At 42.4% G+C, this 22665-nt stretch overlaps 1 protein-coding gene across 15 annotated transcripts in view; it reads left to right on the forward strand.

The window, feature by feature from the left end:
* ncor1 (nuclear receptor corepressor 1) overlaps positions 1-22665 on the forward strand; it is a 411320-nt gene that overhangs the window by 342181 nt on the left and 46474 nt on the right. For all 15 annotated transcript variants that reach the window (XM_087977100.1, XM_087977101.1, XM_087977099.1 and 12 more), the window contains 8 exons: positions 697-868; positions 12512-12652; positions 13254-13334; positions 15009-15250; positions 20605-20953; positions 21151-21372; positions 21953-22153; positions 22230-22370. In XM_087977100.1, coding sequence (XP_087833226.1) covers positions 697-868; positions 12512-12652; positions 13254-13334; positions 15009-15250; positions 20605-20953; positions 21151-21372; positions 21953-22153; positions 22230-22370 — 1549 coding nt within the window. The remainder of the gene's footprint in view (positions 1-696; positions 869-12511; positions 12653-13253; positions 13335-15008; positions 15251-20604; positions 20954-21150; positions 21373-21952; positions 22154-22229; positions 22371-22665) is intronic.

Here is a 22665-nt window from a genome sequence, read left to right on the forward strand (position 1 = left end):
GAAGATTCTGGAGACTGAGTCATTGAATTGATCCAAGGCTCAATTAGGCAGATTTTGTTGGAAAAGGGTTTAAGAGAGAGAAAGAGGAATTGAGACCACAACCAGATCAGTGATAACCTTCCCGAATATTGTAGCAGGCTGAAAGGGCAGAATGGCTGACACTTCCTAACAAAAACAGAAAACAAAATTTTTGATTGTGAGCTTGTGCCTTAAAACACACTGACAGATATCCAGTGAGTGAATATTGAGATCAAATTTAGTCATCTGGAAATCTGAGATAGGGCATTGGGAATATATATGGCAATTATCTAAAGCGGCACCACACAAAAAAGTGAGGATATAGTTTCTGTCCAAATCCAATCTTGACAAATATCTACACACCAAAATTCTATGTTCATTATTGGATTTATTGATAGAAGATGAGAACGGCAGGGATGGAAATCCTGTGCCCCTCCCAATTGGATCTTTAGTGTGTAGTGTGATCAGCAATCCATATCTTGAATTTCTCTGCCTCCCTGGAAAATGATTTGAAAATGCTCTCTGTTCACCCTAATAAAACTCATTCAGGATCAGCAGAGCCTGTGGGAGCAAAGCTTCAAAATTCAACTGAAACCTTGAATCACTGTAAAGAACTGTTTTTTAAAAGTAAAGAGAAAGAAAGTTTAAGAATAAAACAAATATGTATTTTGTTTGCAGGGTACTCCAGGCCTGTCACAACAGGGCATTGCGGCAGACACGTTGTTGAAAGGCGCAATCAGCAAATTGGCCGCTGAGGAATCGGGCAGCCCTGAGCAGTCAAGGGAAGAGGCAATATCAAAGGGCCATGTCATCTATGAAAGTAGTAGCGGCCATATCCTCTCATATGACAGTAAGTTCACTGTTTCTTAATTCCTCATCATGGTATTCTGTGCCAGTATTTCTAAACTGTCCTCCACACTCCTTTTCCACATTCTTTTCATTTGAAGTGACATTCTTTGGATGCACATGAAATTTTAAGTTGGCAAAAGCTGGTTGAATGTGAAGTATCAAAATAGCAAACAGGTCTAGCAGATCTTGGAGAGAGAAGACTTTTCAGAAGAAGAAGCAGAAGGAACTGGTTGGGCAACAGGAGACTGAGAGTAGTCGTAGAATGGAGTTTCTCAAAATGGAGCCCTGTGACTAGTGTCCCACAGGGATCTGTGCAGGGACCACTGTTGTTTGTGGTATAGATAAGTGATCTGAAGGAAGGTATAGTCGTCTGATCTGCAAATTCGCAAATGACACTAAGATTGGTGGAGCAGCCAGATAATGAAGGAGACTGTCAGAGAACGCAGCAGAATATAGATAGATTGGAGAGTTGGGCGGAGAAATGGCAGATGGAGTTCAATCTGGGCAAATGCGAGGTGATACATTTTGGAAGATCCAATTCAAGAGCGAACTATACAGTAAATGGAAATGTCCTGAGGAAAATTGATGTACAGAGAGACCTGGGTGTTCAGGTCCATTGTACCTTGAAGGTGGCAATACAAGTCAATAAAGTGGTCAAGAAGACATACAGCGTGTTTCCTTCATCAGACAGGATAATGAGTATAAGAGTTGGCAGCTCATGTTACAGTTGTATAGGACTTTGGTTTGGCCACATTTGGAATACTGCGTACAGTTCTGGTCACCACATTACCAAAACAATATGGATGCTTTAGAGAGGGTGCAGAGGAGGTTCACTAGGATGTTGCCTAGTATGGAGGGTGCTAGGTTGAGTTGATTAGTATTATTTTCATTAGAAAGACTAAGGTTGAGGTCAACAAAATCATGAGAGGTATAGACAGGGTGGATAGCAAAAAGCTTTCCCCCAGAGTGGGGGGCTCAATTACTAGGGGTCACGAGTTCAAAGTGAGAGGGGAAATGTTTAGGGGAGGTATGCGTGGAAAGTTCTTTACGCAGAAGATGGTGGAAACGCATTACCAGCAGAGGTAATTTAAGCTGTATCTAAATAGATGCATGAAAGGGCAGGGAGCAGAGGGATACAAATCCTTAGAAAATAGACAGCAGGTCTGGATTGATACAGCCTTGGAGGGCCGAAGGGCCTGTTTCTATGCTGCAATTTTCTTGCTTCTTTAAAGATGAAATATGAAAATTAATTCTCTTTTTCTCTCTCTATTAAGGCTATCAAACTCAAATTTCTAGAACTTTGTTTTATTTTAGATTTTCAACATCCGCAATATTTTGCTTTTGGATGTAAAGTCTCCAGATTCTGCACTGTTCTGATGTGCTGGGGAGAAATGAAAACAGCTCTAATGCTCCCTGCACTGTGCTATGGAAAGAAACATTTTTAATATGTGTGACTGCAGTGCATGAAGGAGGAATAATTGAAAGTATTGATGATTAACATGATCTAGCTCATTCCTAACATCTGTTAACTAATCTTACCTTGGATAGCAGTATGGGAGAAAGTGAGGATTGCAGATGCTGAAGAGTCAGAGTCGAAAAATGTGGTGCTGGAAAAGCACAGCAGATTAGGCAGCGTCTGAGGAGTAGGATAGTTGACGTTTCAGGCATAAGACCTTCATCAGGAATGTCGGGGTGGGAGCGAAAGGGGGCTAAGAAATAAGTAGTGTGGTGCTGGGGGGCGAAGAGAGCTGAGAAGGCGATTGGTGAAAGCATTTGGGGGGGTGATTATGATAGATTGGTGGGAAGGGTAGAGCAGATAGGTGGAAAGGAAGTCAACCAGGTCGGAAAGGGCAAGAGGGAGGTTCTGGATCTGAAATGAGGTGGGGGGAAAGGAGATTTGGAAGCAAGTGAAGTCGATGTTGATGCTATGTGGTTGAAGGGTCCCAAGACGGAAGATGAGGTGTTCTTCCTCCAGTCGTCGGGTGGCTTGGATTTGGCAGTGGAGACAGCCCAGGAATTGCATGTCCTTGGTGGAACGGGAGTTCAAGTGGTCGGTCACAGGTGTGTGTGTGTGTGTGTGTGTGTGTGTGTGTGTGTGTGTGTGTGTGTGTGTGTGTGTGTGTGTGTGTGTGTGTGTGTGTGTGTGTGTGTGTGTCTCCCAGAGATGTTCCCTGAAACGCTCTGCGAGTTGGCATTCTGTCTCTCCGATGTAAAAGGAGATCACATTGAGAGCAACAGACACAGTTGATGAGGTGGGTGGATGTGCAGGAAAATCTCTGCTGGATGTGAAAGATGTTATACTTCATAATTTTGCTGAGTTGGGAAGTACAGCCATAGTTCCTTCTCTTAATCGTTGCCTAGTTGGACTACCTGAAAGTTCCCACGTAAAGAGATTGGGTAAAGGATAGAATTGGGTTGGCTGTACCCCAATACAAAAAATAGTTGACTAAGTTTCCTTTTCTAGACTTAACAGATGAGAGTCATGTGAGCCAGAATCATGCCATAATCATATCAAACAGTGGAGCAGACTCGAGTGGCTGAAGTGCCTACTCCTCTTTGAAGTTCTTACCATGTGTACTGGAGTAATAATTGATCTCATGTAAAAGTCAATCCCCTGTTTTTGACCATATAATCTGGAATTTTCGATATATCTTGCGTAAAGTCAACTCTAATTCTTCATAGATAACAGGTCAATGTTTATGAGTCAGTATGCCGGCCATCACGTCCCGTTCCAGCTTTCCAGTCAGCCAGATGTTCCGCTCTGCTTCCAGTCCACTAGCTGTTGCGTCTGGTTCCGGGTTTTCAGAATTACCAAAATTCTTTGTTTTTTCTTTACTCATTTAGAGATCAATTGAGCTTCTGCTAATGATATGATTTGAATTTCAGCCCCTCAAAAGTAGTAACCACAAAATAGTAAACCCCATAAATTTAACCTTAAAAAGTAGTAAAAAAAAATTGACTATTACTCAAGCATGTCATAAGTTCAATAGGCCAAGGCTCCTTGAAAGAATAGATATGAATAAGTTAGAAACCAGGTTTTAAAAGCAAATGGAAATATCTATAAATGGGGTATTTAGATTCAAATATTGAAGATATTAGTGATGTACATACATGTGCAGAAGGTGGGGGATGTTAGTGTGGTTGTAGTATTACTCCACAAAGAATGTAACGGCTCAGATTAATGCTGTCTGAACATGGATTCAGTTCCCACTGTGTCAGCTATGGAATTTCAATTCAAATAATTAATCTGGAATTAAAAGTTAGTCTCAGTAATGGTGATAATGAAATTGTCAAATTCATAAAAAACATATAATTCACTTCTGTCTTAGAAGGAAAGCAATCAGCTATCCTTATTTGGTCTGGATTACCTCCATCCCACATCCGCAACAATGTGATGGACTCTGAAGTGGTCCATCACAACTTCCCTGTGAAGTGGTTTAGCAAGTCAATAAGGTTCAAGGACAATTAGGAATGGGCAACAAACGCAGGTTTTGCCAGCAACGCCAACAATCTATGAAAGAATAAATTTAATAGAAACTACTCTCAGACAACTTTGCACAATACAGATCTGGTTGGCGGGGTGGGGGAAGGTTAAGGAGAAATTGTCAGTTGTAGTGGCACCAGTGAAGTGCATAGACAGTAGAAGAGAATGAGAAAAGACTCTGAATTTGAGATGCATGGTCAGGTGTAAATTATGAAAAGAGTCATGGATCGTTAAATACCAAATGATACTTTGCTAGACTTTTGAGAATTTTAGCTGATCATGCATTTGTTTGACTCTTTGATCCAAAATAATATTTTGCCACACCATTGAAACATCGCCATTTTGTCTATTTCAATATCTACAGCACCACCATGATACGTTTCATGGAATGTTACCACCTTATGTGGTGACTGATCAAATATCTCATGTAAGTTTCAATGGCAGGAGATCCCAGACCAGTGTTAAGCTCCTCTTGCTCAATGTGGGAGGCGACTGATGTTTCTGACTCCTTCATGTGCAGGAAGTGTGTCCAGCGGCAGCTCTTGTCATGATGGTTCTGGAGCTGTAGATGAACTTATTTTGGATCTTACGTGAAGCTGAAGAGGTTGTGGTTAGCACATTTAGCGAACTGGTCACACCACAGATTAGGATTGCTGAGGGAGAAAGGGAATGGATGACCAAAAGGCAGGGAGAGCAGAAAGTGGTCATCTCCCTCCAAAACAAGTATACTGTTTTGGATACATCTGGGGAAGCCATCAGCAGCCAAGTTCATGGCATCATGGCTGGCTCTGCTGTACAAAAGGACAGGAAAAAGAGTGGATTCAATTGTCAAGGGCTGAGGTAGGTGGTTCTGTGGTTGAAAACGAGAATTCCGAGTGGTATGTTTCCTCCAAGGTGCATGGGTTAGGGATTTCTCAGATCGGCTACAGAACATTCTGAAGGGGGAGGGTGAATAGCCAGCTGCTGTGATGCATATAGGCACTAACGATATTGGTTAAAAAAAAACAGCATGAGGTCCGACAAGCAGAATTTAGGAAATTAGGAGCCAAGTTAAAAAGTAGGACCTCAGAGGTAGTAATCTCAGGATTGCTATCAGTGCCACATGCTAGTCAGAGTAGAAATGAAAGAATCAGCAAGATGAATGTATGGCTTGAAAGATGATGCAGGAAGGAGGGGTTCAGATTTTTGGGACATTGGGACCAGTTTTGGTGGAGTTAGGACTATTACAAATTGGACGGTCTACACCTGGGCCAGATTGGAACCAATGTCCTTGGGACTGCTTTTGCTAGCACTGTTGGGGAGGGTTGAAACTAATGTGGCAGGGGGATGGGAGCCAAATGAGGTTAGTGGACAGTAAGAAGGTAGTAACTAAAGCCAATAAAGAACTAGATCATGAAGTCAGCGTGACTAAGGGGAAGAGTAGGCAGGGACCAAATGATGAATGCAAATATACAGGTGGGCTGAGGTCCATTTGTTTTAATGCGAGAAGTAAGTAAGGTAGAAGATCCTAGGGTTTGGATTGTGCCTGGGAGTATGATGTTAATGCTCGTACTGACACTTGGTTGAGGGAAGGCAAGATTGGCAATTAAATATCCCAGAATATAGATCCTTCAGGTGGAATAGAGAGGGAGGTAAAAAGAGTGGAGGAGTTGCATTACTGGTCAGAGAGGATGTCACAGTTGTGGCAAAGGAGGGCACTATGGAGGACAATAGCAGTGAAGCAATATGGGCAGAGCTCAAAAATAGGAAGGGTGCAGGAGCAATATTCAGGCTGTACTACAGGCCTCCCAAGAGCAAGCATGAGGTAGATGTACAAATATGTAAACAGATTAAGGAAAGATGTAGGAGCAACACGATGGTGGTGATGGGAGGTTTTATTTTTCCCAACATTGACTGGGATTCACTTAGTGTTAAAGGTCTAGATGGAGCAGCATTTGCAAGGAGCATCCAGGAGGGTTTTCTAGAGCAGTATGTGAATAGTCCAACTCGGGAAAGGGCAGTACTAGACCTGGTGTTGGGGAATTGGCCCGGCCAGGTGATTGATGTTTCAGTAGGGGATTACTTTGGGAATAGTGGCCACAATTCCGTAAGTTTTAGAGTGCTCTTGGACAAAGACAAGAGTGGTCCGAAAGGAAGAGTACTAAATTGAAGGAAGGCCAACTCTACCAAAATTCAGCAGGAGCTGGTGAATGTGGATTAGGAGCAGCTGTTTGAGGGTATATCAACATTTGATGTGTGGGAGGCTTTTAAAACTAGGTTGATGAGAGTGCAGGACAGGCATATCTCTATGAAAATGAGGGATAGAAATAGCACCATTAGGGAACCATGGATGACAGGTGAAATTGTGAGACTAGCTAAGAGGAAAAAGCAAGCATGCGTAAGGTCTAGGTGACTGAAAACAAGCGAAGCTTTGGAACAGTATGGAGAAAGTAGAACAAATCTGATGTCAGTGGTAGTAGGTATGCTGCTGGAGAAATACTGAGGGATAGGATCCATTTACATTTGAAAGAAAATGGGTTTGTCAGTGACTGCATCGTTCTTTTGCAGGGAAGGTCATGTCTTACCATCTGAGTGGAATTCTTTGAGGAAGTGACAACGTTGATTGATGAGGGAAGGGCTGTAGGTGTCATTTACGTGGACTTCAGTAAGGCATTTGATAAGTTTCCCCATGGTAGGCTGACTAAGAAAGTGAAGTCACATGGGGTCCAGAATATACTAGCTGGATGGATGGAGAACTGGCTGGGCAACAGGAGACAGAGTGTACTGGTGGAAGGGAGTTTCTCAAACTGGAGAACTGTGACCAGTGGTGTTACACAGGGATCCATGCTGGGACTACTGTCGTTTGTGGTACACATAAATGATCTGGATTAACAAGTGGTCTGATTAACAAGTTTGCAGATGACACTAAGATTGGTGGAGTAGCCAGAAAGTGAAGGTGACGGTCATAGAATGCAGCAAAATATAGATAGGTTAGAGAGTTGGGTGGAGAAATGGCAGATGGAGTTCAATCTGAGCAAGTACGAGGTGATTCATTTTGGAAGATCCAATTCAAGAGCGAACTATACAGTAAATGAAAATGTCCTGGGGAAAATTGATGTACAGAGAGATTTGGATGTGATTATAAGAGGTATAGTTAGTAAGTTTGTAGAATGACACCAAAATTGGAGGTGTAGTAGACAGCGAAGATGTGTATCTTAGAGCTCAACAGGATCTTGATCAGGTGTGCCAATGGGCTGAGAAGTGGCAGATGGAGTTTAATTTAGATAACTATGAGGCGCTGCATTTTGGGACAGCAAATCTTAGCAGGGCATATACACTTAATGGTAAGGTCCGAGGGAGTGTTGCTGAACAAGGAGATCTTGGAGTGCAGGTTCATAGCTCTTGAAAATGGAGGATAGTGAAGAAGGCTGCACTCATTCCTGATGAAGGGCTTTTGCCCAAAACGTAGATTTTCCTGCTCCTTGGATGCTGCCTGACCTGCTGTGTTTTTCCAGCACCACTGTAATCTTGACTCTAATCTCCAGCATCTGCAGCACCCACTTCCGCCTAGTGTAGAAGGCGTTTGGTTTGCTTTGCTTTATTGGTCAGAGTATTGATTACAGGAGTTGGGAGGTCATGTGGCTGTACAGAACATTGATGAGGCCACTTTTGGAATATTGTGTCCAATTCCGATCTCATTCCTATTAGAAGGATGTTGTGAAACTTGAAAGAGTTCAGAAAAGATTTACAAGAATGTTGCCAGGGTTGGAGGATTTGAGCTATGGGGAGAGGTTGAATAGGCTGGGGCTGTTTTCCCTGGAACTTAGGAAGCTGAGTGGTGACCTTACAGAGGTTTATAAAATCATGAGGGGCATAGATAGGATAAATAGACAAAGTCTCTTCCCTGGGTTGGGGGGAGTCCAGAACTAGAGGGCATAGGTTTAGGGTGAGAGGGGAAAGATATAAAAGAGATCTAAGGGGCAACATTTTCACACAGAGGGTGGTACGTGTATGGAATGAGCTGCCAGAGGGTATGGTGGAGGCTGGTACAATTGCAACCTTTAAGAGGCATTTGGATGGATATATGAATAGGAAGGGTTTGGAGGGATTTGAGTCAGGTGATGGCAGGTGGGACAAGATTGGATTGGGTTATCTGGTCAGCATGGACGAGTTGGACTGAAGAGTCTCTTTCCATGCTGTACATCTCTATGATTCTTTGAGAGCGATCTGGGTGTTCAGGTCCATTGCACCCTGAAGGTGGCAATGCAAGTCAATAGAGTGGTCAAGAAGGCATATGGCATGCTTTCCTTCGTCAGACAGAGTATTGAGTACAAGAGTTGGCGCTCTTGTTACAGTTGTATATGACTTTGGTTTGGCCACATTTGGAAAATTGTGTACAGTTCTGGTTGCCACATTACCAAAAGGATGTGGATGCTTTGGAGAGGGTGTGGAGGAGGTTCACCAAGATGTTGCCTGGTATGGAGGGCGCGAGGTTGAGTAGATTTGGATTATTTTCATATTAACAACAGGGGTTGGGGGGGACCTGATTAAGGTCTACAAAATCATGAGAGGTACAGACAGGGTGGATAGCAAGAAGCTTTTTCCCAGATTGGGGGACTGAATTACTAGGGGTCACGAGTTCAAAGTGAGAGGGGAAAAGTTTAAAGGCGATATGCGTGGCAAGTTCTCTATGCAGAGGGTAGTGGGTGCCTGAAACACATTGCCAGCGGAGGTGGTAGAAGGCGGGCATGATAGCTTCATTTAAGATGTATCGAGACAGAAATATGAATGGGTAGGGAGCAGTGGGACACAGATCCTTGGGACACAGATCCTTGGAAAGTAGCCAACAGGTTTAGATAAAAGATCTGGATTGATGCAGGCTTGGAGGGCCGAAGAGCCTGTTCCTTTGCTGTAATTTTCTTTGCTCTTTTGTTCTTTGTTTCAATTTAATAACAATATACTTGTCAATCAGGCAGCACCCTTTTCTCATGCAGCATAAATGATTGTTCCCTGTGAAATTTTGAGTTCTTGCATCTGTCCCAATAAATGCAAGGTGAAATGGTACAGCATTTCTTTTGTAAGCAGTGTTCAACTTTTGTATCGCCAAGCAACTATAAAGAACAGCAGTACCAAGATACTAACTTTAACTGTCAGTGGCATATTCTATTCACTCAGCAACTTTGTCAGATGGCTATTTATATCATAGACGCATTCTTGGCACTCCATTGCCATTGGTGCTCACTAATGTTAGAATCTCTGTGGAGACTGATACCGGTTTAACAAGAAATTCAGACTTCCAGTTATTTACTGAAAAGATATGTCAAGATTTCATATTTGTAAATATGTTTTACTATACTAGTGATTGAAGACAAAATACTTAATTAAACCACTTTTCCTTTTCACGGAAACCTTACATTTTAAACTATTGAAAGAAGTTTGCCCCTTTTTACTTTTAATTACAACTAATAACCCCAAGTTTGTGACGTTATTTGATCTCCTCACTGGACATCCAGTCTCCTGGAATCAGTCGAAAGTGTTCAGCAGCTCACATTATTTCTATTTTGTGCTATATTAATACTACCTTCCACTATGCAAATTTTACATGGATTCTCCCTCTAGCTTCAGCTGGGCAGAATCTCCAGCCTTACTTTAACTTCTCATGAATAAGGGCATTCAGACTGAATGTGAATTCCCAATATATTCCAAGTGGCAAACTATTGAATTAGCATTTTCTCTGCTTAAGGTGCAGACCTGACTAACATCTGACGTTTTTTTGCATTCCAATTCCTTGCAAATCATGACACCCAAAACTTCAATTGCCCTCTCTGCAATTTTATGTTTCTGGAAATGCTTTTAAACTGATCTCAAAATGGTCTGTATAAGCCCTTTGACCCACCAAGACTGCACAGATACATGATGTTTGAAATTAAAAATGTTCTGCCTCTATGGAGTAATATCCCTCTATTCCCAGCCTACTCATGTATCTGTCAAGATGACTCTTAAACATTGCTATTATATCTCCCTCACCATCTTCTTTGGCAGAGTATTCCAGGCGCTTACCACACTCTGTGTTTAAAAAAAAAAATGTCTCTTATAAGCTTTTGCCCTTTTACCTTAAACTTGACACTTCTACCCTGGGAAAAAGATTCCAACCATCCACCCTATCCATGCCTTTCATAATTTTGTAAAATTCTGTCAGGTCATTTACATGGGAACAAACCAAGTTTGCCCAATCTCTCCTCATTGCTCATTCCCTCCAAACTAGGCAATATTCTGATAAACCTTTTCTCTACCTTCTTTAAAACCTGCACATCCTTCTGGTAGTGTGGCAACCTGAACTGTACACGTATTCCAAACATGGCCTAACTAAAGTACCGTACCTCTGCAACTTGACTTGCCTATTTTTATACTCTATGCCCAATCAATGAAGGCTAGCATGCTCTTGACCACCTTACCCACTTGTGTTCCCACCTAGATTCTTCTATATATTAATGCTACTAAGGGTTCTGCCATTTGCTGTATACTTCTCTCCTGCATTATACCTTCCAACCTGCATCACCTCACGTAAGTTTGTATTAAACTATCTGCTGTTTCTCTGCCCCAGTCTCCAGCCGATCAATAACTTCCTCACTATCCACTCCCCTGATCTTTGTGTGTTTTGCAAACTTACTAAACAGGCTACCTGCATTCTTCTCTAAGTCATTGATATACATTACAAGCAGCAGGGTTTCCAGTGTGATTCCTGCAGAATATCATTGGTTACATCTCCAGTCAAAAAAACCACCCACCACTACTCTCTGTCTGCCTTGACTATGCCAGCTCTGTATCCACCTTTCAAGCTCATTGTGGAACCCACGTTACTTCAGTTTTTGAATCAGCCTGCTATGAGGGATGTTGTCAAAGGTTTTGCTAAAGTCCATGTGAACAGTATCTATCAGCCTACCCTCATCAATCACCATTGTTACTTCCTCAAAATCTCAATCAATTTTGAGATACAAAATCATCCCCACAGAAAGCCATGCTACCTATCACTAATAAATCCATATTTTTCTATGTGAGTAAATCCTATCCTTAAGGATCTTCCCCCAGTAATTTCCCTGTGACCAGCCTTTAAATTCCTAGATTATCCCTGTTGCTCTTGTATGAAAGAGCAATGTTAGGTATTCTCCAGTCCTCTGGGACCTCTCTGTAGTTGAAGAGGATATGAAGATCTCTGTCAAGGCCCCAGTAATTCCTCACCTGCCCCCCTCAGCATTCTGGGATAGACCCCATCAGGTCCTAGGGACTTATCTACCTCAACATTTTTTAAAACTTGCCACCTTTTTTTAAGCAGTGTTTAAAAGACATTTGGATAAGTACTTGAATAAGAAAGGTTTGGAAGGATGTGGGCCAGGAGCAGGCAGGTGAGATAGTTTGGGATTATATCCAATATAGACTGGTTAGACTGATTTGTCTGTTTCCATGCTATGTGACTCTATGACTATGATTCTATGACATGCCCTAGAGTATCAACATATCCCTCCCAATCTCTTTCTCCTTTGTGAACATCAATGCAAAGTATTTGTTAAGGATCTTACCCATTTCCTCTGCACATAAATTCCCTCCTTTTGTCCTTGAGTGGACCTACCCTTTCCTCAGCTACTCTATTGTTTCTTTTATTTGTAAAATTTTGTATATTACTGTCTCCTATATGGTCATTGGAAACAAGGTGGCCTTGTATCCAGCTAGAAATGTTGATCACATATCTTTGATCACCACTGTCTTGCATCTTAGAAACGGGACAGGTTTCAGTATAATAGTTTAAAATCTGACATCACTAACACACATACCCAAAATCAATTGGGTTGGCCTCACCAGTGACCTTTGCATCCCACAGACACACAAAAACTGGAACTCAACTCTTTTCTGTCAGTGGGATCTTGCTGTGTACAATGGTTGACAATTGCCCATATTGACACATTAGTAATTTATTTAATGACAACCAGTCATCAAGTGGGATTGAGATACAGTTTGGTGTCGGCAACAGTCCAGTGGATTTAGAGTGTCAATCTGGCATATAAATTCATAAGCTCATATGTTACAAGCGCAGTTTATAAGATGCTGGCTTTTAGTTTGAGAACTGAAAGGGATCCTGCAAGTCTTTATCTTTCTGTCACCTGTCTTTGCTCTTTTTCCCACCAGCTATAAAAAATATACGCGAAGGAACCAGGAGTCCCAGAACAGGCCACGATGTCCATGGGGTTAAACGGACCTATGACCTAATGGAAAGTGGATTAAGTCGAGTCCCAGTACGTGAATCCTCGGTGTCTGCACCCTATGAAGGTATGTGTTACTGTTTGGTGTTTCACTTACAGTTTCCCTTCCATCAATTCACAAAACTGCATCAGGACTCTTGAAGTCCGCACTATCGTGTCAGCCTCAAAGAAGTAGTGTCGAAAGAGCGGAGTAGAAAGAATTCACTGAAGCTCCAATATGCCACCAACACAGAATATCCATCTTGAGAAATTGCTCAAAAGATAACATATTAAGGTTTCGGGGGAGATTTTACTTTGGCCATCATGCTCACAGTGTTTGGATCTTACAATTATTGATTGGATCCGTTTGAAAAGGAATGATTTGAACACCAATCCTGTTCAATCTGTTATTTCATTGTCTGTCGTTTGGGAAGGGTTAAAGTATTCCACCTATTTGTTGAACAAAGGCTCACATCCTGGATTTGCAAGTTGACCTTTATTTTTGAAATGGTGTCATTTTCAGTTCAATTAGCCTATTGCTTTACTTCATTATATAATTATGATTTAATTCATGTTACTGTTGTAGTCTGTCAGAAATTGGTTGTCTCTCTGTTTTAAATAGAAATGTCAATAATACATTAAGAGCAGCAAATGAGATACTGAAAGTAAACTCTGTTTCCCCAATACAGGTCTCATCAGTCGTGCAAGGGAAAGCCCACATTTATCAGAATCTAAAGACAGAGCTGTTCCATCAGGGTCAATAATGCAGGGTAAGCTTTCGCCTGTGTCCTTGACACATTGATTTAGAGTCACAAGATGTACAACATGGAAATAAACCCTTTGGTCCAACTCTCACATGCCTATTTGCAGCATTTGGCCCATATCCCTCTAAACCCTTGCTATTCATATACCAGTCTAGATGCCTTTTAAATGGTGTTATTGTACCAGCCTCCACCACTTCCTCTGGCAACTTATTCTATGCACACACCATCCTCTGCGTAAGAAAATTACCCCTTAGGTCCCTTTTAAATCTTTCCCTTCTCACCTTAAACCTATGCACTCAGTGCACTGTCCAGTAAAGGCAAGCATTTATTACCTGTGGACTCTTAATCCAAGAAATCAGCTAATGATCTGGAAAACTGGGTTCAAATCCACCATGGCAGATGGTGGCGTTTGAATTCATGTTTAAAAATCTAGTATTAAGGGTCTAATGATGACCCTTAATTGTCGATTGTCAGGAAAAACCCATCTGGTTCACTAATGTCCTTTAGGGAAGGAAACTGCCATCTTACTTTGTCAGGCCTACACGTGATCCCAGACCCACAGCAATGTGGGTTGACTCTTAACTACCCTCTGAGCAACTAGGGATGGGCTATAAATGCTAGCCTTGCCAGCGATGCCCTCAACCTGTGAATGAGTAAAAAGGAAAGCATACCAAATGCTGCCTTTTCTATACTATCTACCTGTGAGTCCACCTTCAAGGAATTATGAACCTGTACTCCAAGGTGTTTCTTTTCAGCAAAACTGCCCAGAACCTTCCCGCTAAGTGTATAAATCCTGCTCTGATTTGCCTTTCCAAAATGGTGCATCTCACCTTTATCTAAATTAAACTCCATCTGCCACTCCTTGGCCCATTGCCCATCTAATCAAGATCCCATTGTAATCTGAGGTAATTTTTTTCGCTGTCCCCTACACCTCCAGTTTTGGTGTCATCTGCAAACTTACTAACCATACCTCCTATGTTCAAATGCACATCATTTATATAAATGACCAAAAACAATGGACCCAACTCCGATCCTTGTGGCACTCCGCTGGTCACATGCCTCCAGTCTCAAAAACACGCCTTCACCACCACCACCACCCTCTATTTTCTACCTTCAAGCCAGATTTGAACTAGATCTAAGGGCCTTGAGATATCTAAATAGCATTTGGTTTGTGCAGTTTGAGTGTTAAACTGTTCTGTACTTCTGAAGTTGTATATATCTTGACTTTTGATTGTACCAGGAATAAAAACTACAGTAGGCAAGATTCTGTTCAAAACACATTTCTGTTCTATGTTCAATAACTAGAGAGGGATATTTCCCTTTCTTTAATCATGTTAATATAATGGCTGTGGATATGAGGCAGGAAATTTTATGCCCTCATCACCATAACCAGCTCTTTGCAAGCTCCAGGAATAAATACAGTGTGTTCCTTACTGAAGTTTAAAATACTGATGGCTCACAGCATGAACACTGTCTCTTTATCCCACTGAAGTAATTAAGACCTTTGCCTAGCCATCATAACCCTTCCATTCTGACCATCGATTAAAGTCACATAAGATTTAATGATGAACATACAAAATAGGAGCAGGATTAGATCATTTGGCCCCCTTGAGCCTGCTCTGTTATTCAATGGATAGTAAATGATCTAACTGTTAATTGTTTCTGATGCTGTCCTGTTAGGTACACCAAGAGCATCCAGTGAGACCTATGAAGAAAGCATGAAGTATGGGAAACAGATCAAGCGGGAAAGCCCACCCCTGCGAACCTTTGAAGGGTCCATCACAAAAGGCAAACCCTACGAGGGAGTCACCACCATTAAAGAGATGGGTCGCTCAATTCATGAAATTCCAAGACAAGAAAGTCGCAAAACCCCAGAAATTGTACAGAGCAGCAGATCGATTGTGGAAGGATCTATATCTCAGGTATCTCTTTAGCAGCATATCAAAGTCACCTTACATTTAGTAGTCACTTTAATAAAATAGATACATCAACATGAAAAGTATTGCGTAATCATGGTCTAAACTTCTGCAGGTATGCTGCAGAATCTCCATTTGTTGAAAGCAGTTCTCATGTTAATTTAGCTGTCAGCTGCGGCATATTGTGTATCATTTTGATAGACAAATGAGGTTTCAAGGTGCATTCCTGAACTTCAGCCCTATTTCCAGGCTGAAAGTCCCAGAGCATTACTGAAGGAGTGCTGCATTGTTTGCACAGCTGAACAAAGTACTCTGCAAAATGCAAAGGTGGTTCTCCCTGGTCCCATAGTCAGCATTTATCCCTCAGTCGACATCATAACAAATATAATTGTTTGTTGATCTTATTACATTTTTTCAATTCTTTTGTGGGATGTGGGCATTGCTGGCCAGCATTTATTGCCCATTCTTAATTGCCATTTAGAGAAGGTAGGGGTGAGCTGCCTTCTTGAACCGCTGCAGTCCACTTGCTGTGGGTTGACCCACAGTGCCATTAGGGAAGGAATTCCAGGATTTTGACCCAGCGACAGTGGAGGTACGGCGATATGTTTCCAAATCAGGATGGTGAGTGGCTTGGAGTGGAACTTGCATGTGGTGGTGCTGCCATATATCTGCTGCCCTTATCCTTCTAGACAGAAATAGTCGTTATTTTAGAAGGTGCTATCTGAGGATCTTTGGTGAATTTCTGCAGTGCATCTTGTAGGTAGTACACACTGCTGCGACTGATCATTGGTGGTGGAGGGAATGGATGCTTGTGGATGTACTGCCAGTAAAGCGGGCTGCTGTCCTGGATGGTGTCAAACTTCTGAGACTTGTTAGGGCTGCACTCATCCAAGCAAGTGGGAGGTATTCCATCACACTCCTGATTTGTGCCTTGTGGATGATGAACAGGCTGTGAGGAGTCAGGAGATGAGGTTCCTGCCACAGTATTCCTAGCTTCTGACCTGCTCCTGTAACCACTGTGTTTATGTGGTGAATTCAGTTTAGTTTCTGATCAATGATACCCCCAGGGTGATGATAGTGGGGGATTCAGTAGTATTACACCACAGAATATCACGGGGCAAGGGTTAGAAAGTTTCTTACTAATGATGATCATAGCCTGGCATTTGTGTGGTGCAAATGTTACTTGCCACTTGTCAGCCCAAGTTTGAATATTGTGCAGGTCTTGTTGCATTTGAACATGGACTACTTCAGTATCTGAGGAGTTGCAAGTGGTGCTGAAGATTGTTCCATCATCAGCGAACATCCCCACTTCTGACCTTAAGGGAAAACCATTGATGTAACTGAAAATGGTTGGGCCTAGGATGCTACCCTGAGAAAATCCTGCAGAGATGTCCTGGAGCTGAGAAGACTGACCAACAGCCTTGACCATGTTCCTATGTATCAAGCATGACTCTAACCACTGGACGTTTTGCCCTGGATTCGTATTGATTCCAGTTTTGCCAGGGCTCCTTCATGATCCACACCTGATCGAATGTAGTCTTGATGCCAAGAACTGTCACTCTCACCTCACCTTTGAAATTGAACTCTTTTGTCCATGTTTGAACCAAGGCTGTAATGAGGTCAGGAACTGAGTGGCCCTGGCAGAGCCCAACTGGGCATCACTGAGCAGGTGCTGCTTGACAGCACTGTTGATGACACCTTCCATCTCTTTACTGATGATCGAGAGTAGGCTTATGGGGCAGTAATTGGCTGAGTTGGATTTGTCCTGCTTTTTTATGTACAGGCCATACTTGGGCGATACTGGAAGCTTGGCTAGGGGAACGGCAGGTTCTGGAGCATAAGTCTTCAGTATTGTTGCCAGTAAGTTGTCAGGGCCTGTAGCCTATGCAGTATCCAGAGTCTCCAACAATTTCTTGATATCACATGGAGTGAATCAAAGTGGAGTGGCTGAAAACTGATATCTGTAATGCTGGAGACCACTGGAGGAGGCTGAGATGGATCATCCCTCAGCACTACTGGCTGAAGATTGCTGCGAAAGCTTTAGCCTTACCTTTTACACTGATGTGTTGGGCTCTTCCATCATGGAAGATGGGGATATCTGATGGAGCTGCAGCCTCCATTGAGTTGGTTAATTGTCCACCACCATTTACGATTACATGTGGCAAGATTGCAGAGCTTTGATCTGATCCATTGGTTGTAGGATCGCTTGCCATTTTTGTTTGGGATGCAAGTCGTCCTGTTTGGTAACTTCACCTCATTTTCAAGTATGCCTGGTGCTGCTCCTGGCATGCCTTCCTGCACTCTCCATTGAACCGGGTTTTATCCCCTGGTTTGATGATAAAGATAGGGTGGGGGATATGCTGGGCCATGAGGCTACAGGTTGCGCTGGAGTGTAAGTCTGCTGCTGTTGATGCCCCACAGTGCCTCATGGATGTTCAGTCTCGAGTTGCTAGATCCGTTTGAAGTCTGTCTCATTTAGCCCGGTGATAATGCCACACAACATAATGGAGGTTATTCTAAATACTGTCACGGACAGCTGGCAGATTGATAAGGATGAGGTCAAGAATGTTTTTCTGTCTTGTTGATTCTTTGACCACCTGCCTGTGGCTGGATAGGCCGCTCAAAAAGATGGACTTACAGAAAACCGGATAATAAATAAAGCATGCAGGGAGTTCGAGCCAAGAATTGGCCAAAAGTATCTGTGCTAAAAACACTGAAATGAACAAACTGCAGATCCAGACAGCTGCAGGCAGCACAATATACTATTGACCCAGCCCATCCACAGGGCAGTAGGAAATATTGAGCTGTCTTCCAGAACAAAGGGACACCTCACAACCCTTATTTGGGGAAGGTTACCGGACCTATGTGCCCCTAACACTTTCAGGAGTGGAGGCCCAAGGACCACCCCACCATCAACATATCAGTGCCTGATTGGGCTCGATCGATCAGGGTGATTAAGCCCTGATCGATCCTTTGATAAGAATAAAAGACCCTCCCAAAGGGGCTGGAAAACTTCCAGGTGTAAGAATCACGGCGACACCACTGTCGGGAGTGGTAACTTGATACCAACAACTGTGAAGAGAGACGACCCTGGGACCACCCGAAGAAGATAATCAGATGATCATTGCCACGTGGATCAAAGCCAAGGTCTAATGTGGTGGTATTTGATCGTTCAGAGTTAAGTTAAAGTATAAGATAGTTAGCTAGATTTATAGCATTAATTGTTAGCTTGTAGTGTATTTGTTATTATAGTATTAATTGTGTTGAAATAGGTAAAGATAATTTCTTGCTACTGTTAAGTGGCAGCTTGCAGTTCTTTGCTAAATGTAAGGGTCAAAATGCAATGTGTGTCAGGTGCCGTCTGTCACACACCCAGTCTAGCAGTTCTGTCCTTTAAGACCCGACCAACTCGATCAGTAGTACATCTGCAGAGCCACTGTTGGTGGTGGACATTGAAGACCCCCACCCAGAGTATATGTTGTGTCCTTGCAATCCTCTTTGCTTCCTTCAAGTGTTGTTCAACATGGTGGAGTACACATTCATCAGCTGAGGGAGGACAGTAGGAAGTAATCAACAGGAGATATCCTTGCCTGTGTTTATCCTGAAGCCATGAGACTTCATGGGGTCCAGAGCCAATGTTGAGGACTCCCAAGGCAAATCTGTCCTGACTGTATACCACTGTGCTGCCACCTCTGCTGGGTCTTTCCTGCCGGTGGGAAAGGGATGGTGATAGTGGTGTCTGGGACATCGTCATACTCTCAGAATCATACCTGACAATTTCAGGCTTTTGCTTGATTAGCCTGTGAGACAGCTTTCCCAATGTTGGCACTGGCCCCCAGATGTTACTAAGGAGGACTTTGAGGGTCAGCAGGGCTATATCTGCCGTTGTCTTTTCCAGTGCCAAGGTCAATGCCAGGTGATCCATCTGGTTTCATTTCATTGAGCCTTTGTAGCAATTGGTACAATTGAATAGTTAGCTGGCCATTTCAGAGGGCAATTAAGAGTCAACCACATTGCTGTGGGTCTGGAATCAAATGTCGGCAGACCAGAAAAAGAGAGCGGATTTCCTTCTCTGAAGAACAGAGTTTTTCCAACAATCGGCAATGATTTCCTAGTCATCATCAGGTTCTTAATTCCAAATTTTTGATTGAATCCCAGATTGAATTCAAATTCCACCATCTACCATGGCAGGATTCAAACCCAGGTCCCCAGCACATTACCTGAGTCTCTGGATTAAAAGTCTAGCGATGATATCGCTAGGCCATCACCTTCCAATTTTATGGGTCTTTTATATTCAAATTGGCTTTAAAGCCTTTGTGAATACTTTAAGACTGAATAATGGTACAGAAATGTAAATAACCTTTTAATGAAGGATACCATTGCTGGGATCAGGCCACTGAGTTTTATTTCCAATCTCCTTGTTTGTTTTAAGTTGCTCCAGGTGTTTCTTAAGGTACCATCAAGTATTTGCTACTTCAGAGTGACACAATTAGAAATGGACCATAAAGTCCTAGGTGCTACTTGGTCTCAGCAAAGAAGCCAAAGGGAAATAATTATTGGAAGCCAAAGGGAAACAATTGAAATACACGCAAATGAGCTGAGAGAGAAAATTGAAGTACATAACTGTTGTCAGGTCAGCTGGCAAATGACCAAGCTGTTCACAGGTTCTTTATCCAGTCAGTAACAAACCAGGCACTTCTGTTTAGCGGCCAGTTGCTAGTACATGGAGCTACAAGTGCTATACACAAGGTGGTTTCATACTATCTGGGTCTGATATGGACTAATCGATAGAATGTGATCACTATAATTAGTCGACAGCTCCATTATCATTGTACAAAGTGATTGCCAGAATGGTGGAAGGTAAATTAGATGCGTCTTAGTCCTTTTTTTGTCCATTTATTTCTGTCTCCATGGACCTATTCCCTCGGTGGCTCATTGCAGGTAGCGTGCTGTTAATCTGAGTCCAGATTTTGGGGCAATCTTTGCTGAAATGTTTCTTTAAAGTTTTCAAGTTTGGATATCCAATTTAATTGCATTGAACAAAAGTCCAAGAGAGTAGGGAGGTACCTTAGGCCAGGATTTATTCTGACTTACTTCGTGGATAAGATTTACTTCACTATATGTCACAACTCCTGCTAAACATGGTCTTCCTTTTTTCAATGCTTTGAACTGTTCAGGATCAATCATATTTTTGTAAATTTAAATTAAATTTTTAAAACTTTTTTGAAATCATGATTAATTTAAAATTGTCAACTTTGTAAACTAACACACTTAGTCCTCTCCAGAAAGCAAATGTGGGGGAAGAGTGCCTAATTACTAAGGATCATGTCACTAAAACGACTGAATCTATGTTATTATAGGGAACCCCGGTGAAGCACGAAAACCAATCTGCCATTAAGCATGATGTAAAGTCTCTGATCACAGCCTCTGGCAAACATCCACACCCCATGCACCAGCTAGAGATGATCTCGGAGGGTGTGAAGATAGTGGAAAGGAAGTATGAAGATATGAAACCTGCTGATCAACTACGAGGCCGTCATAGTGCAGTGGTCAGTTCTGGGACCTCTGTGCTCAGGTCAACAATGCATGAAGCTTCTAAATCTCAGCTGAGTCCAGGCCTCTATGAAGATCCCAATGCAAGAAGAACCCCATTGGGATACCCTGGTTTCATTCCCAGGGGCCCACCAATAGTCAGCAGACCCCAAGAAGGTAAATTCATGCAGCTGTCACTGATGAGGGAGGGAAAATGAAAGGATATTATGTCTTTTATTTCTGAAACTAAATGTTGTACAAATAAGTAATGTAAGATTAACTTGCACTCATAGGTGGTAAATTAGCTAAGCACAATAAATTTTTAATTCTCCTTACCACTGCTGCATTTGAGCCTTTGTATCCTGTGATCGCAGGTGTTATGACTTCAGTGAAGTCCACTGGACATGAAAGGAAGACCACACTGGTCCCAACACAGAGAGACAACATGTCGGTTAAGTCCCCAGTCTCTGTGGTGGACCCATCAGCAACTCTCAGTCCTTATGATTCTCTCCATGGACGAGGGAATCCTGAATATAGAAGTCATGTTCCTCACCCCTTCGAGCAGACAATGGCTTTTCACAGAGCATTAGACCCAGGTAAGTGCTGGGACCTCTGATGGGTGATTGGAGCTGCAAAATAGGGAAGGCTATTCCACATTTATACTGGCGGGTATTATTTTTATTGACAGTCACCCAGATGGCTAGCATTCTCTGATGTTTAGTATGTTCCTCATTTATATAGTAAATTTTTTCACATCCCTGAAAATGCAGCATCACTTTCAGAGCCACCACAGAAACACTGCCTCTAAATGACATGATGTTACAGACCCAGGTGGAATCAGAGGGCGAGCAGAACATGCCCAGACCTTTCCTAGACTTCAACAGTCTATAAACTACAGCACTTTTTATTCAGGTTCATTATATTTCATGTGATAATACCTGTCCAATTGGGCTAACTTTTATTAGATTCTTAAGAGTTCAACTATTGCAGTGAGAGCATTGAGAACACTTTGTTGATTGTTTTATTGCATTATACAATGGAAGTATGCTGTTCTTCCCCTTCCCTCTCTTTGGGTGACAAGATTGAGGGAACCAAAACAATGTCAGTCATCGATTAGTGAACACAAACTCTGCTGTAGTATGTTTGTTCTGATGTTCTTTTAATGTTTCCTTTCAGCTTACCTGTTTTCCCGGCAGCTTTCTCCAAATCCCAGTTACTCTAGTCACTATCAACTGTATGCAATGGAAAATACTCGACAGACCATCCTCAACGACTATATCACTTCTCAGCAGATGCAAGTTATTACCAAACCAGATGGCACCAGGGGAATGTCACCACGAGAAACTTTAGGAGTTCCCTATGCTGCTGGATCCAGAGGTTAGATCCTGCTCAATTGTTAATTAGACAAAGCTATGTTTTAAATTCTGTACTAATAAGTGTGCCTGAATTGCAGCAATCATTGAATTGGGACCAGTGTCTCACACCATACTCGTGCCAGGTGGGAGCAGCACTCCTCCCATGGAGAGAATAACTTACATCCCAGGGAACCAAGCCCCTTACCCGGGAAGATACAACCACTCCCCTATATCACCAGGTAAGAATGCCATCTGGGATTTGTTAGCAGAACTTCTTAACCACTTGTGAGCAAATTTAATGCAAGGTAAAACAGTGATGACAGTACCATTTGTGTTGTAAAGTTTCATTGTATAATCGCTGATCAATAAACACAACTGTGGATCAATAGTAAAACTGATTTACATTCACCATCTAGACTGAACCAATTCAGCCGCTCTCTAAAAGTCTTTTGTTAAATTTCAGATGCTGCAATCCTTAATCAGGACACAATCAAAGCTGACGAGACTGTAACAAGGGAGCCGAGGTTCAGCAAC

The sequence above is a fragment of the Chiloscyllium plagiosum genome, unplaced genomic scaffold (genome assembly GCF_037043375.1).
Source record: "Chiloscyllium plagiosum isolate Xiang-an unplaced genomic scaffold, Cpla_swu_hap1 HiC_scaffold_31, whole genome shotgun sequence".
Lineage (NCBI taxonomy): Eukaryota > Metazoa > Chordata > Chondrichthyes > Orectolobiformes > Hemiscylliidae > Chiloscyllium > Chiloscyllium plagiosum.